Source organism: Polistes canadensis, unplaced genomic scaffold, assembly GCF_001313835.1.
Source record: "Polistes canadensis isolate GaletaPanama2010 unplaced genomic scaffold, ASM131383v1 scaffold_363, whole genome shotgun sequence".
NCBI lineage: Eukaryota > Metazoa > Arthropoda > Insecta > Hymenoptera > Vespidae > Polistes > Polistes canadensis.
This window is the reverse complement of record NW_014569910.1, coordinates 26,272-42,099: the sequence shown is the minus strand read 5'-3', so window position 1 is coordinate 42,099 and position 15,828 is coordinate 26,272. Positions and strand designations below refer to the sequence as shown.

At 37.7% G+C, this 15,828-nt stretch overlaps 2 protein-coding genes across 9 annotated transcripts in view; one reads left to right on the top strand and one right to left on the bottom strand.

The window, feature by feature from the left end:
• The window catches only part of LOC106791979 (spectrin beta chain, non-erythrocytic 5), a 36,064-nt gene extending 23,795 nt beyond the window's left edge, over positions 1-12,269 (bottom strand). For 3 of the 8 annotated variants that reach the window (XM_014758041.1, XM_014758045.1, XM_014758043.1), the window contains exon 1: positions 2,520-2,775. In XM_014758041.1, coding sequence (XP_014613527.1) covers positions 2,520-2,550 — 31 coding nt within the window. In that variant the 5' untranslated portion in view covers positions 2,551-2,775. Of the gene's footprint in view, positions 1-2,519; positions 2,777-11,611; positions 11,743-11,858 lie in introns of those variants that run through there. The other 5 variants (XM_014758048.1, XM_014758049.1, XM_014758046.1 and 2 more) reach the window with 5 other exon arrangements.
• A 586-nt stretch (positions 12,270-12,855) lies between these two features.
• LOC106791981 (U3 small nucleolar ribonucleoprotein protein MPP10) lies at positions 12,856-15,609 on the top strand. The gene is made up of 4 exons (XM_014758056.1): positions 12,856-13,068; positions 13,354-14,731; positions 14,831-14,939; positions 15,028-15,609. The coding sequence occupies exons 1-4, from the start codon at positions 12,986-12,988 to the stop codon at positions 15,396-15,398; spliced, it is 1,941 nt and encodes a 646-aa protein (XP_014613542.1). The 5' UTR covers positions 12,856-12,985; the 3' UTR covers positions 15,399-15,609.
• Positions 15,610-15,828: the final 219 nt, after the last annotated feature.

Here is a 15,828-nt window from a genome sequence, read left to right as displayed (position 1 = left end):
GTGAAACCTACGCGATACCCGTCGACAGGATATACCAAATTTCTCCCCAATTCCAAACAGAAGAGGAGAATGTTTTAAAATAGAACAGTTTAAAGGAACTCTAACGACAGTACCCTCTCGCCAGCTTTATTTTTGTTCTAAACAGGAAATAAGATTGTTTATTTAACTGGTGGCAATGAAAAATTGAAATATTGTCATTTCTCTTTCTCCTTTTTCCCTGTTTAACGGTCTAAAAAGATTTTCACGACAAGCGGAAATAATTGAGAAAAGAGGGCGACGTTACACGCTCGTTAAGACGCGCAAATATTTTCCCACGTGGTTGATTGCAAAGACGACGAAAATAAGAACGAACTGAAGAAGAAGAAGAAGAAGTAAGGGAGGAGGGCAAGGGAAATAAAGGAAAAGGCAAAGACGAGAAGCAGCGAGAGGCAATCTCGCTTGTAGTAGCCACCATCGGTTGCCCTTTTGTAAACGCTGAATCAAATAGGCAATTTGCTTTCGCATTCACGTTCACGCTCTATACATCCCGTGGTCCATGCAAGCCGAGTTGAAGGAGAGAAACTCGAGAAAAACTTTATGACAGGGAGGAGAGCACGACGTGGCGAATACACGGGAATGATGGCAGTGACAATAACCGAGGATAATAATTTAGCCAAGTCACGAGGCTGACAAGAAACGAGTTGCTCGCAGTACTGCTGCTGCTGCTGCTAGAGCGCTATATAGCATTGCACACTTCCTCGAGTATTTTGCACTTGCTTTTATTTACTTCTAAAGGAGCAATTGTGTCTTCTCTTTCTCTTCCTTCAAAAAATTCATTCGAGTCTGAATGCATCTCTTCTCTCTCTATCAAGCTGTCCCCTAAACCGTCAGGATTTCAATGCCGACGCTTTAAAGAGATCTTATCGTTTCCTATAGCGATTCTACAAATGATTTCTTTTCTTTTTTTTGTTTCCCGTTTGATTAAGAAAACGCTTAAGAACTCCCGTATAAGAAGTTGTTTTCTTCTACATATATATACCTAGGTAGATGCAGTCGACGCGACCTTTTATTATCTTGGAGCGTGCGTCGTCGCACTTTGCTGCACCCTCGTTTTAAAGCCTAACTCCTTGAATAGCGAAACCTGTCCAACGGAGTATTTAATTAACGCTTATCGAATGAATCGGTGCGACCGGTATATGCAACTTAATGGAATCTTGATTATTATCTAGGCAACAATGTACAAACCGCTCATCGTAAAGATGTTTAATCCCAAAGTTACGAGCCAATATACTTGCTAATCGTTAAACAAGACCATTTTACAATTCATTAAATTACCAAGTTTAGAAATGATGCTATGCTGTCGAATTATGAATGCGCACAAGGGCTCAAATGAGGATGACTTATCGACTTTCCTTTTATCTTTAGAAGAAGCCGATAAGATATAACGCGAAAATGTCGAGCCAGCGTTAACTTCTGTTCTAAACTATGCGATATTTTGAAACCAAACAAACATCGTGTTTTCTTCTTGTTATTTTCTAAGATTCTTCTTAATCACCCCAATGGAATGATGTTATTTACTATAAGAAAAATAAGACTACGAATGAATAACGATGATCCGATTTGAGTCTTGTCGTTTGCGTTATTAACGAAGAAATTAAATTTGTCACCTTTAATTTTATTCATAATTACAAGCACACAAGATGCATGTTTCTTTTTCCATTTTAACGATACGACGCCTTATCGATGCGTATCAATCGGATAAATGAATTTTTTCATTCGACGTATCGCGTTACGATGACAAATGTTATTTTTGCACGTTTGGAAAGAAATCATTACGATACTTTATTCGAAAAAAAAGAACATAATATCGGCTGGATTAAAAAAGAAAAAATAAACAAGTTAGATGGTGTCGTGTTACACGAATGTTAGGAAGGAGACGAAACAATGACGAGGAACGAGTGACACTGTAGATTTGATTAGAGTACTTAACCGGCCACCGCCCGATATAATATCCCTCTATATACACATACAAGCGAATTTTTTTCTAGCTGATGAAAAGCACGTAATACGATTGCAAAACATATATGGCAAATTCTTCGAGAATGACGTTTCATGAAACACTCCTTTCCTCTCTCTCTCTCTTTCTTTTCTTATCGCACCGATAAAACGAATTTTTGTCATTTCTCTTTTGAAGAAGAGCAGGGAGCAACAACGATGATCGTGAATTGCCATTTTCCAAAAATGCATATCATACCTATATGCGTATGTCATATAAGAAAAGGGTTTTTGATTGTCTCTTCTCGTACGACAGGTATACATACATACAGGTGTGGTCGTTACGAAATATTTGTTCAAAGTCGTAGTCGATATAATTTTGAATGTTCGATTCGGTTTTTGACTCGACTCGAATTATATTCAAAAGAAAGTAAATTATTTGAACGTGCGAGAAATAAAATAGAGAAAGAATAAGGTTACAATTAGTTGTAGAAATGATCGATCTCGCGACAAAAAAAAAGTAAAAGAAGAAGGTTAACGTTTACCGTAATAAGTGTAATAATTGTTGTAAGCCATCTTGAAGATCCTAAAGGCTGGTTAGCACGATAGGCGAAGAAACTTTCTAGTGCGTTCCCATTCGAAGGGGAATATCATCATCGCCGATCTTTTCGGTTAAAAGGCTCCAAGTAAGAACGATGTTAAAATGCGACTACGAACGGTAACGCGCAACTGGTTCAACTGTTGGCTGCCAAAGAACACCGACTGACAGTACACTCTTATCACGGATAGGACTATGTGTAACGAGTGTGCGCGAGTATACGTATATCAGGCCAGTTGTTGCGTTAAAAAGAATCACGTATGTATACGACGACGACCGAGACCCATTGGCGTAAGCCAAATTGTTGGATTATTTAACAAAAAATATATAATAGGATTATATCGCATATTATCGATATGATGTAGGTACATCGTCAGGATTGCAGAACCTCATTTAGTAGACGGATATTAAATGACTGGAATGGAACCCTTCTCAGAGAGGATGTAGGGAGACGATGCAACGAGCTCATTTTACGATTTCACTTTACACTGTCGCTGGCCACTGCTTATTTCAAAGATTAACAATCTCTGTCTCGCCTACTAAATACAACGCACTTAACAAATACATTTTCGTACTTTAACGCGATCTAACAAAAAAGCAAAGTAATTCACGAGCTTGCGGGCTCGTGGGGCTCTTGTATTTCGCGAACATAGTTACTTTTTGCATTGCGGAAATACGCTGAACGAAGGACAAAGACGAATCCCGCCTGCTGTATAGTCCCGTTGTTAAGCCTGTAATTAGTTTAATTCGACTCTCTCGATGAGATCACGTTTGAATACTCGCGCAACATATTAAACTCGACTAATAACGAACCTTTTTTGAACGAGACGAAGGAACTTTTTTTAAATCGCCGAATAAATTAACATTATATTATCTTTCGTCGATAGGATCGCCATTGGACAATGATAAATTATAGCTCTGGTGCGAAAATAGTAAATACTTCTCTTCTTATTCCTAAATCGTGGAATATCCCAGGTCAGTGAAGCGGAACATCATCGATTGGAAGCACATTTCTAAACAAACTCGAAAAAGTACATGTTTGGCGCCACATGTATTAACGTCCAGACGGACGCGAATGATAATGAGAATGAGAATGAATAGTCTAAGGGGACGAGTTCAGAATTTAGATTAACCTACATTACCAAAGTTTTACCTAAATAATCTACTACTTACTTATGTATTCCTGAAATGAAAACTTGTCAAGTTTTCTTTCCATTCGAGAATGTTTAGATTTTTATTCGATGTCGCAATGCTCGAAAGAGTGGACATTGACTGGACCATTAGAAAATTTCTTTCCTACAAAAAACGGTAAATCTAGATGGCATGTTAATTAAAAGTTACGAGCTAGAATCACGCGACTATTCCTTAATGGGTGCGCGTAATTGTCCATAAATGAAAATTACTAAGCAAATTATCATCGATAGAACGAATCTACAAAACAGAGATTGATAATACCAGTAACGTCATTTTCTTGACTACGTCCTACAACACATGATTCTAACGAATTTCAATTTGACAAGATTTTGCATACTCGAGAAGAAGAAATTCGAGTAGAACGTTCGAACTTTCGAATTGTTTTCTAGGTCGCGTTTCGTTACCGATAAATGCCATTCGAACGAGGTAAAACACATTGTTACCGCGAGGAAGTGCGAAATTGCACCGGAAATACGGTGAACGCATCGAAAAAGAGGAACGCAAGAGAGAGAGAGAGAGAAATTGAGAGAAACGAGAAGACCGCGCACCGGTTGTCGTCGTCGTCGTGGCGGTAACGAAATAGGAGCCGTATTATTATCGGCGTCCGCATCAACTTCAACTTCAACTCCAACTCCAACTCCAACTCTAGCAAGTCCAAGTTCTATAGATAAAAGAGACTACTCTTCTAACATATACAAGTAAGTAAAGTAGTCTTTTCTCTCTCTCTTGATTCCTCTGTCCCGTGTATGTAGCGCTTTCTGTTGACATTGATATCACGGGCAAATATATATATATATTCGTTGACAAGCACACACGCGCGAATACAAACATCTGCTTGATAGGGATAAACCATGCTCTGGGTATGGCTTGCAAGTTGAAAACGTATGACGACATGTCTATATTTGGCTTGGGACCGACATTCTATCCACATATACATACGACAATGGATATACGTTCTAACTCGACCTTTCTGCTTTTTTCATGTCTTTTTTTTTTACTTTTTTTCTTTACTATCTGTTCGTCGTAGTCTCCGATACGATAGAGTAAGACCAAAAGAGATCCATCTTGGATCGTAGTAAAGTAGAAATAAGTAAATAGAAAATAGTTTGTTCTCCTTTCTTTTGCGTGGGATTAGATTTTTGACACCTTGACAAATCCTTGAGGCAAGCTCTCTGTTACGTTTGCCATCTATAACAAGATTGTAATATCTTTTTGTTTTCCTGAATAGCGTCAGGTAACGTTTTATAACAACGTGGATATCGGAGAAAAAAATGGCGAAGGAAGGGTTCAAGGAACACACAATTGAAAGAATCGGATTTTGAATGAAGGAGAGGATAATCGAGTAAACGCGATAGTCCTCCACCGTGTCCCCTTCCACCCCTGTTGTCCCCTCGTGCCAACGTCAAATTAATATTCAGCTTTCACCTCGAATGATGGTGGTGGGCTCATCGTCCATCACTTCGTAAAACGTAATTATTACCAGTCGATACTTTTGACCGGCTTTTCATCGCTCGAGAACAAACAAAATATTCGCGCCAGGTTATTCTCCAGTTGTGTAGTTGGTGTTGCAATTTCCCGTGTCGATAATTTCTTACGACATATTCTTACGATCGAGATTTCCTCTATATAATTGCAAGATATTTTCCTTTATTTAAGATAAGATCATTTGTTTCGTCAGATCAATAGATGATAAGGGCGATCGAACAAACGGTACCGGTTTATTATATTTTACGTAATTCCTTTCGTCTTATCGTTTATTAGGTCGTTAAAAAATCGACCAAAATAACAAATATTCTGTTTGAATTACGAAGGGAACGATTTTCCTTTGTTTAAAAGGTTGTTGTAAATCTTTGCTACGCCTGGCACAGATGGCCTAGCAACCCTCTGAAATAGAAACGAAACCATACGCGTGCCGCCCCTTTCCGGGCACGATCTTAATACCCCGCGTTTCTAAGAGTTCGAAAATGTATTTCTTCTTTTCTCAAGCTGTACGTAAGCTGTAAAAATTGAAATTCTCCGTAAAAAAAAAAAAAGAAAGAAAAAAAAAAGGAAACTCGTATTTTAATTTCTATTACTCTCTTTGCCACTTAATGCGTTTATAATCGCTCTTGCGGAGGGTCTGAGAAAATTGAAAATATGTGAAGAAGTTGGTAGAGTAATCCGACGTAACGTTTGCACAACGACTCGTTTATTACTGACCTCGTAATCTTTCAGTGCCGCAGGCGTACACGTTTAAAGAAACAACGACCCTGCTATTTAAACTGCAAGAAAATACTTATTACGATTATTGATAAGAGAAAGAAAAAAAGAAACAAACAGAACAAAACAGCAAGTAAAAAGGAAGAAGCATTATTAAGTTTTCTGATCATTGTTCTGAATTGAAAACTCGAGTGAAAATAAGTAACCCCGATTGTTGCCTTGTCATTTGGTGTTAATATGACAACGATAAAACGACCATCTCCTTATCTTGTTTAACGATATCAACGACGAAATTGTGCGATAAGGGAGAGAGGGAGAAAAAGAACAAATAAAACGAAGAAAAGAGGTATAAAACGAAATTCAATAGCATTTGTTTAACGGTGAACAAGAAGAAAAAGAAGAAGTTTTGGATTCGTTGAAAAATATCGTAATCTCTAATTGTCCGACGTCATAAATTGTAAAATACAAAAAGTGTTGCCCACAGTCTTCAAAATTAAATGCTTCGTTTGATCGACTCGTTTTCGATTTCGAGATAAAACTTATTTGAAGAGAGATGTATTAGATTGTCCCAAATATATATAAATCTAAGGAAAAAAACGACACAAAGAGTGTATCAGGATAGATAAATTATATGAAATAGTCGAGGAGTAGTGAAGCATGACACGGCATTAACATCAGTGGCCAATAATTTATTTGAAAACGGTTGGAGAAAGATAAGACGAGTCGAACGTGTAAAGCTGGTACGATACAATGACTTGTAGAAGAAATAATTGTACAAACGAAACAGAAATGAGGAGGGGAGGAACTATTTTTATGATTTACAAATAGCTGTTAAAAGAAGAGGAACGAATAATTTATATTGTAACAATATTCATAAATGATAATGACGATTACTGAAAGAGAATGCGCGTAATCCCCTCAGGACTGACGTAATCTGTTAAATAATCAACGTCCGGTTCTCGATTTGTCATCTATAATAACGCGTAACTCGAAGAAACGTTAACTAAATGAGTAATACAACCTCGCGGAATGAAATTAAAAAAAGGCGGAAACGACGAATGTGCGCGTTAAAGATTTGCAAAGTTTGTCTCGAGCCGAAATGAATGTAAGGTAAGTAGAATGATTTAAACGATAACGTTCCTCGTTTGATCGATAATCGGTGTGGTTAATTACTGTGCAACGAACGACGACTCCTTTCGTGCACACCCTCCTAACCATAAGAATGCGGAACCGCGACTTTCGCGAAATGCATTGGGTAAGGAATCGCAGGTTGTGAGAGTCCCATTGTTCAAAAGTGGGGTTAAGAATGGAGAATATTCATGACTCGCGTCGACCTATCTTTTTTCATTCATTAAGAAGAAAGATAAGAAGAAGAAGAAGATGTTTCCCTCTTTATAATATTTACTACGATAAATTTATATTGATGCAATAGTAAGGTAATTTTTTGGAATGATTTTACACAATAAAGGGGGAATATGAAGAGAAGAAAGAGAGGGATTATTATAAGTGGCAGGGATCGCGTGGAGACGTATCTCCGTGCGGCATCTTAAACGCTCGGCAAACGCCCTTTGTAAATTTCGCTTTAATGGCCTTTATACTCCCACGTGCTACATTCGGGCTCTTCAATCTTTCCCCATTATGCGCGCGTTCTCTTTCCTCTTTGCGTTCGTGCAAGAAATTCGTCCGCTAAATTCCATCCGCGAAAAATTCGTCCCGCCGAAAATATGAATACAATGGTTGATTGCGAGCTGCGCCCGGACCGACCCTCTTGCTATGGAAATCTAAATAAATAATAGGAAAAGATATAGGAAAGAGAGCCTTCTTGGAGGATTTATTTAAGCGTCCTCGTAAGTCGGAAAGATTCACGATTGACAAAGACGTCTACTATCTTCTTTCCTTTGACTTTTGCAAAGAGCGTGCCTCGAATACTCCTAATGGAGCTTAAACGAGTTGTCGACGATGACAAGAATAGGGGAGAGAGAGAGAGAGAGAGCGAGAGAAGGCTCGCGAGTTCCTATAAAATAGCAGTTAGAAACGACTTAACTCTTAGGAGTGAAAGTGGCGAAGAATCCTTCGACGAATGATCGTATCGTCCAAGGAGATTCTTCTCCTCGCGAAGGAATCCTTCCTGCTGTTTGTTAAACAACAAAGTTTACAAAGTACCTACGAGATATCCAAAATGTTTTTTACTTGGGGTTTATAGGAAAGCCAAGAAGAAGACGACACCTGTTTTTGCAGCTTTGGAAAAGAAGAGAGAAATTTTTGTAGATGGAACACACCTGTTTCTGTTTCTGTTTCTCTCTATTCCTTAGTCCGCTCTCTCACGTTCCTCGCATTATAATGCATTCGAGAGAAAGAGAGAGAGAGAGAGAGAGAGAGAGGGAGAGAGAGGATAGTTTTCGTGTCGTGACGTCACGAACGGGATAGAAAGTCGATAAGAAAAATCTACATTCCTGCATGCGTTCTCTCTCTTGACATAGGCTTGCCGTCGTGACGTTAAGTCATGCCGTCATCCTTTTCTATGAACGTTCTATGAAGATTTCGCGCTAAATAAGAAAGACGATTGAAAGGAAGATTTATAGTAGAAACGTCCTTAACGAATTGAGTTTTGACGACATGAAAATTGGCTAGAGGTTTTCGTTTGCAAAGACACGCTGAAAATTAAACGATCTCCTTCGAAGTAGAATTGACGACGATTCGGTAGCTCTTCTCGCGCAGTTCTCCTTTCGTTTCGAGTTATCTTTCTCCTCCTCGTTTCTCCTTTTATCTTCCCTAATTTGAAGTCGTCAAATTGAAGCACCGATTATCCCTGCCGAGTTTATTCGAAGTACCGATTATTCGTAACCGCTGACCGTAAACCGCGAAACGTTTTCGAACTGACTTGAGAGAGAAAGAGGGAAAATAAAGACCAAGGAAGAAGGAAAGAAAAGCTATCGATCGCAAATCCGTTTTAGCGGAAAGACGCTAGCTTGTTGCTTTATTAATCGTCTCCGATTTTCTCGCGAAAATTGTAAACCTTCGGTTAAAATTAGTAGGTCATCTTTTATTTCCAAAGAGGCGCATTCGTATTCGTCAATTAACGTTAAATAATTGCTCAGCGTACCCGGCGAAAAGAAACAAAAGAAAATGAAAAGATATTCGTTTTGTTCGAATCGAAATCCTTTGGATAATTCAGTTTTCCAAATTATCGCGAGTTCGCTAATAAAAGGTCAACTCGGATTTAAAGGAGAGCGCGCTTTTATTTACCACCGACGTACTTGTCGTTTTGTTACCGATGGCCTGCCTAACGGTATTTCTACCATTCGGTTGGACATTTTAAAAAACGAACTCGTTGTTTATTAGCAACGTTTCGGTATACCGACATAGCGCAAATCGCGTGTACAGTTACGGCACACATACCGTACAAAGCTTGCTTTAACTCGAACGTATATGAGCGGGAGAGAGAGAGAGAGAGAGAGATATATAGTCGTCCCGTCTTTTTCCCTCATAATACGCCATAAATTCAATTAATCCGCTAAGATAACCTATCGGCCGAATAAATATACTTACTCCTCCGCAACTCTCTCTTACGCAACTCGGCAAATAATATTTTTCCAATCTTCTCATTGCCATTCTCGATTTCGCGAAAACAAGAGGAAACTGAGCGTTTCCTTAAAGAGATCATCGCGTCAACTAATTATAGAAATGATTCGTTTGATCATCAATAATGCGAGATTGATTGTCCTCGTTGACGTTAAGAAGCCTTGGATGTCGTAACCCGAGTCGAGCGGTTCGTTGCTCTTGCTGGCTCCTCTCTTGCAGCAGGACTCTCGCTCGGCAAGGATCTTTTGCGATTCGCTTCGACGAGAAGAGAGAGAAGAGAAAGAAAAAACAATAAGAAGGGGACAACGCCATGGCCGCATACGTACCGAGTTCCAACAGCGGTCCAGCGAGTTCGAATGGCAGCGGTCACGCGACCGCCAATTCACAATACTTTTCTAGTTTATCCTTCTTCGTAGCTAACAGCTTTTCAACAATTAGATGTTTAAGCGCGAATTCCGCAAACACGACTTTCTTTTCTGCAACCTTGATTGGGGGAAACATGCCTCGAGAAAAAAAGGGAGCTCCATTGACAGAGTTACGTTGTTCTTCCTCTGATTACAATGGCCCTCCGAAGGGTCTTATTAGCCTCCATCTCTCTCTCTCTCTCTCAAAAAACGGGTAATATTGCAATACAATTTAGAAGAACGAGAAGTGCTCAAAAAAGTATGTTTTACGATGCCAATAAAAATTAAATGTATGTAAAAACAAATAGCTGAGAAAGCTAAATAAATATCTATCTATCTATCTATTGGGGCCACATTTTTTCAATTAGTTTGTCATATTTTTCGGCAGAATGATGATTCGTTTCGGTCGGCAGCCCCGTAAGTATTTGGTGCACGCGTAATAAGATCTCCATTAGCGATCCGTGCATCTCCGGTCGGATCTCTTCGTCTTACTTTTGATTATTATTATTTTGTATGGCAACGGGAGGTAGGTAGGTAGGTAGGATCGACGACCGTTCCGATACCGGCCACGCTTTCGCCCGTTACAATCGTCGACGACGAGGAACTCGAGTAAATTAAAAGGAGAAGACCTCCTCCTCCTCCCCGCCCGATCTCTCATTGAACGTTTTTTTTCTCTCCATTATTATACCAAACGATTGAACAACGACGTTGGGGCTTGTCTCGAACATTAATCGCTATTTTTGATTGACAGGAATAATCCCTTCGATCTCTCTACCCTCCTATTTATTTCGAAATCGTGTGTTCCGTATATTCTTGATAAATGCCTAAGCTTAACACGCGATTCGACGTTCTTATCTCTTTAGAAATATAGAAAAATTCGTCTCTCTATCGTTATCGTTTTTACTTTTTTTTCTTTCTTTCTTTCTTTCTTTTTCCATTGGACTGGATTAACGCGAATCGAGGAGGAGAAAAAAAAAAGGAAAAGAAAGAAACACGATCTTGATCGAAATGACGCGGACGTGCGTCGTCGGCGATTTTACGAATGCAAAGCTGACGTCAAAATCGCGCGCGATGCAATATTTAATGTAGAAGGCAAAAGAAAAGAAAAAAGAACAGAAAGAACAAAATCTGGGCAAATTTAGACGCTTATTTAGAACGTACACAACACGCGAGTACATATACAAGCTGTTAGCGAGCGATAAATTTCGAAACGTGTACTCTTCGACAAGGCACGTACTACGTACTCCGATACGATTGTCGAATAAATCTCAAAACGATGTTCGTATTCTCGAAGGCGTGAAGAAATCTCTTATTACCGGTGAAAACACACGAGATTGCAGATTATTCACGGCTCTTCAGCTATATGTTTTTCCTTCCGCGTTTACGACGCAGTCGTGAGCTTCGTCCTTGCTAGAATTGCGCGATAGAAAGATAGATAGACATATATATACATATATATATAGAGAGAGAGAGAGAGACTTTCGAAGGAGCGCCGAAGGAGAGGAAGGCCGAACACCTCGAATTCCATTGGGTATCGCGCGCGCGCGCACCCGCAATTCTGAGCAAAATCGGTTAACGCGAATTCGCTTTTCCTAAAGAAAAATCAGACATTTCGTTTACACTGTCAAATGCATCGTTCAAACGTTTAACAAATTCTTACCTTAGACCCTCTTGCCTCGATCTTATCCGAAAAATCCGGCCTGTTGATTTCCGAACGAAAAAGAATCCTTAATAACCCAAAAACCGGTGGAGGCACTTGGAAGAAACACCAACCAGCGTTCGAAGCTTGATCTACCCAGGAGATGGGAAAGAGAGAGATAGAGTGAGATGGATAATGTATGGGGGGAGGAGAAAGAAAAAGAGAGAGAGAGAGAGACGGATAAAGAAAGAAAAGAAAATAGAATTACTTCAGAAATCCTCGTACAGCTTCTCTCGATCTTCAAGTCCTTTGGAGAGATTTATCACGGCACTCGCGCACAGAATACAGAATATACCGCTACTAAACTTGTTCGAATCAGGAGACGCACGAGGACGAATCCAACGGTGGTAGCGGCGATTGACGCGTGCGTGCTGCGTTTGCGTGCGTGCGTGCAGTGCGTGCGTGCAAGCGTCTTGCGTCTTACGTCGTGCGTCGTGCGTGCATCAATTTTCTTCTATGTTAAGATGTTCGAACGAGCCCGAACTAAGGGGGTCTGTGCCAATGTCTCCGAGCCGCTTTCGTATTCGCCCGCTCGACCGACTTGCCATTCTCCCTACTTAACTTCTCTTCCTGTTCAATAGACTCCCCTCCTTTTTTACCCTCTCCAACTTTCAATTTAGTGGCGCGCATTTTGATTGTCCGTTAGTGTTATGCGCGCCATCTATTTTCTCTAATTGACACTTTCCTTTTCATTTTATCTGAAATAATATTAACAAATAATATTTATTTATTTCCAATAATAATTGCCTATTTCTAATAATAATTGCCTATTTGAATATATGGATATTGAATATTTATTAATAATCTCTATTTGATCGTATATAAAATAAATCAAAACGTACAAAAATATCCTATTATATATCATTTGCGAAATGTAACAAAATGATTTTGTTTTTTTTTTTTTTGAAGTTATTTAACTTACTACGATTCGTCGATTATATTGTCGATAGATTGTACGATATAGAAAACTAAAAATACCTTTATGAATATTATATCTCTGTAGATACGTTGAAAATTTGAAATTAAATCGATATAGAATCTGTAGATCACACGCACGGTGGTACAATGGCGGACTCGATCGTTGTTTTTTTTTATGTCGCCAGATGTCGACCCAATCGTCGTTATTTTTTTTTACGTATTTCTATTGGTTGAAAAAAATACCGTTTGACCAATAGCGTTTAATCTTCGCTTTCATAGAAACTGCAAGTGAATACGCAGCTTTAGATGCATTTCTATGTTTTTCTCAAAATATATGGAAAACCACGCTGTATTTTTCTAATTTATTATTTTATGAAAGTTTAGTATTTATTTAATGCTCATTATATCAATTGTTGCATGATAATGGCCGAAACCGAAACTTTAAATAACGTTATAACTGTAATCGACGATAACACGCGAAATTATGAAGAATTTCTAAGGTATGCATAATTGGTGTAAATATTGGTTATAAGGTATTTTGCCTTTAGTACTCTGTATCAATACTGCACTTTTTTTTATACACTTTCTTGATGGATCATTAGCCTTTTCTAATAAATAAATTCAATGCAATTAACTTAAAAGTGTATCTAAAAATTGAACCCATATCACTATTTATCCATTATTTTTTACATTCGTTTGTTCTCTTATATTGGAATAATTTCAACGAATGTTTTTTGAATATAATTTAACTAACTAATAAAATGTTTCTGTTGTGTTTAATCAAGCGTACAGGATACTGTTTCGGTCCATTTCCAAAATGCTACGAAACAACTTTATGACTTTACAAAAGAACAAACAAAAAGAAATACAAATGCACTGCCAGAATTATTAACCGATGGTTTTGATGAGGAACAAATTTGGCAACAATTAGAACTGCAGAACGAAGGGGAATTAGCACATTTTTTAAGTGACGTATCCAAATTGTTAGCTGGAAACAAAACGCTGACGTTACCTATTTCTCCTACAAAGCCTGAATTAATAGAAAGTAAAGATGAAGATGCCAAAGTTGAGGGTATATCGAGCATGGATCAACAAAAAGAAGAGGAAGAGGAAGAGGAAGAAGAAGAACAACAAGAATTGAAGAGTAGTTTGAAAAAAGCTAAGAGGATAAAAGGACAACATCAAAAGAGGTCTATCGTAGATGATAAATTTTTTAAACTACAAGAGTTAGATGAGTATCTTACTAAAGAAGAAAGAAAAGAAAAACAAATTAGGAAAGATGCGGAGGAGTCGGACGAAGACAAAGACGACAAAGGCGACGGAGAATCTTTAGATTTATTTAATGATATTTCAGAGGACGAGGGCGATTCTTCGAAAGATGGAAAATTTATTAAATATGCAGACTTCTTTGATAATCCAAATAGCGAGGATGAAGGCGAAGACGGTAAAATATTTCCCTTTTCTAATGATAGGGATGAAATCGATGAAAAAGAAGATAACGAATCGTTTGAAAATAGCGAATTAGAAGATGTTGATGAAGATGATACTGATTTAAAACCTATTAGTAAAAAAGTTAAGTTCAACTTGACAAATGATTCGGATGAAACCGATAGCTTAGAAAACAAAATAGAGAATAAAGAGAAAAATGTAGAAACTAAATCGTCTCTTGAAGCACGTCAAGAACGTTTGCAAACAAGGATACAACAACTGGAAGAAGAAGCTCTCGCGGAAAAGCCCTGGCAATTAAAGGGAGAAGTAAACGCTGCCCTCAGACCACCAAACTCTTTATTAGAGGAGTATGTGGAGTTTGATGTTAGCTCCAGACCGCCTCCAATTATCACAGAACAAACTACTTTTCAGCTGGAAGATATAATAAAGCAACGAATAAAGGACAAGGCTTGGGATGACGTTGAAAAGAAATTCAAGCCTGTCGAAACACCTTTGGAATATAAGAAAAAATTAATATTAAATCAGGAAAAGAGCAAAGAAAGTTTGTCTCAAATTTATGAAAATGAATATCTTAAGCAGAAACAAGCCTTAAATCCAGAAACTAAAGAAGTCGAAGAAGAAGAACCAAAAGCACACGTTGAAATTCGTGAAATGATGGAATCCTTATTCTCAAAATTGAATGCATTATCTAATTTCCATTATACTCCGAGATTGGTACGTGTTTGAGATATAATATTCATATTAATTCGTATATATAAAGGTATTTTTTAAATAGATTGATAATATATTATATATAAATTCGTTTCCTTGTAGGTTCAACCTGAAATTAAAATTATTAGTAACGTTCCTGCCATCAATATGGAAGAAGTTGCCCCAGTAGCGACCAGCGATGCTACCTTGTTAGCGCCCGAAGAAGTTCAAGGTATTTACTGTTTTGCATATTAATTATATCACCTCAATGTATTCAATTTAAAAATATCCTGATTTATTCATTTTTCTCTTTTTTCTAGCCAAATCACGAGGCGATATCATTGGTAAATCGGAGCGAACGATCACCGACATGAAACGAGAAAGGAGAAAGAAAAAACTCAAACAAAAGGAACGACAGAAAGATCGAGAAAGAAAAGAACAAATAAATTCAATGAAACCAAGAATAGATAAAAAATATAAAAAGAACGTAAACTTGGAATTGATGAAAAAATTAAGCAAAGATAGGAATATTACAACGGCGGATGAAACAATGAACAAAGTCGCCAAATCTTCGAGCGCATTCTTTAGCCAACTACAGGACCAAGTTAAAAGTCACATCAAGTCCAAAGTAAATCCAATGTCTAAAGACAAAAATAAAAAAGCATTGTCTGCTGCCAAATTAAAATTGTAAATTTTTTGTATATAAAATATATATATGTTTTATATTAAATAGAATTTTATTTCTTTTAATGAAGTTGGTCTATTTTTGATCTCGAGTTTTTGACGATAAGTATGTGTGTGTATGTGTGGTCGTTTAGGATTGAGGAATATCTTTCATGAGTATGAATAAGAAAATTTCAAATATTTAGAAAGATATCAATATTAAATACAAGATATTTAATCAACTGTTACCTACACATTTTGATATCTTTCGGCTTCTTCGCTATTATAATTATTGTCAGAGGTAACGTTGAAACTACATTCGCACAGGATGATTGATTGAAAAAAATCGTATATATATATATGTGTATACCTCATATATTATTAGTGAAAAATGTTCCCAATTCATCATGATATGCTGCAATTTAGTTTGGATCTGCTTATCGAAAGTTTTGCTAGAC

What these genes read in the sequence shown, in the direction of transcription:
- LOC106791981 (XM_014758056.1), top strand. Translation starts at nt 12,986, where the DNA reads ATGATAATGGCCGAAACCGAAACTTTAAATAACGTTATAACTGTAATC. An exon ending in TCCATTATACTCCGAGATTG is followed by an intron (nt 14,732 to 14,830) that starts GTACGTGTTTGA and finishes GTTTCCTTGTAG; the next exon opens with GTTCAACCTGAAATTAAAAT. An exon ending in AGCGCCCGAAGAAGTTCAAG is followed by an intron (nt 14,940 to 15,027) that starts GTATTTACTGTT and finishes TCTTTTTTCTAG; the next exon opens with CCAAATCACGAGGCGATATC.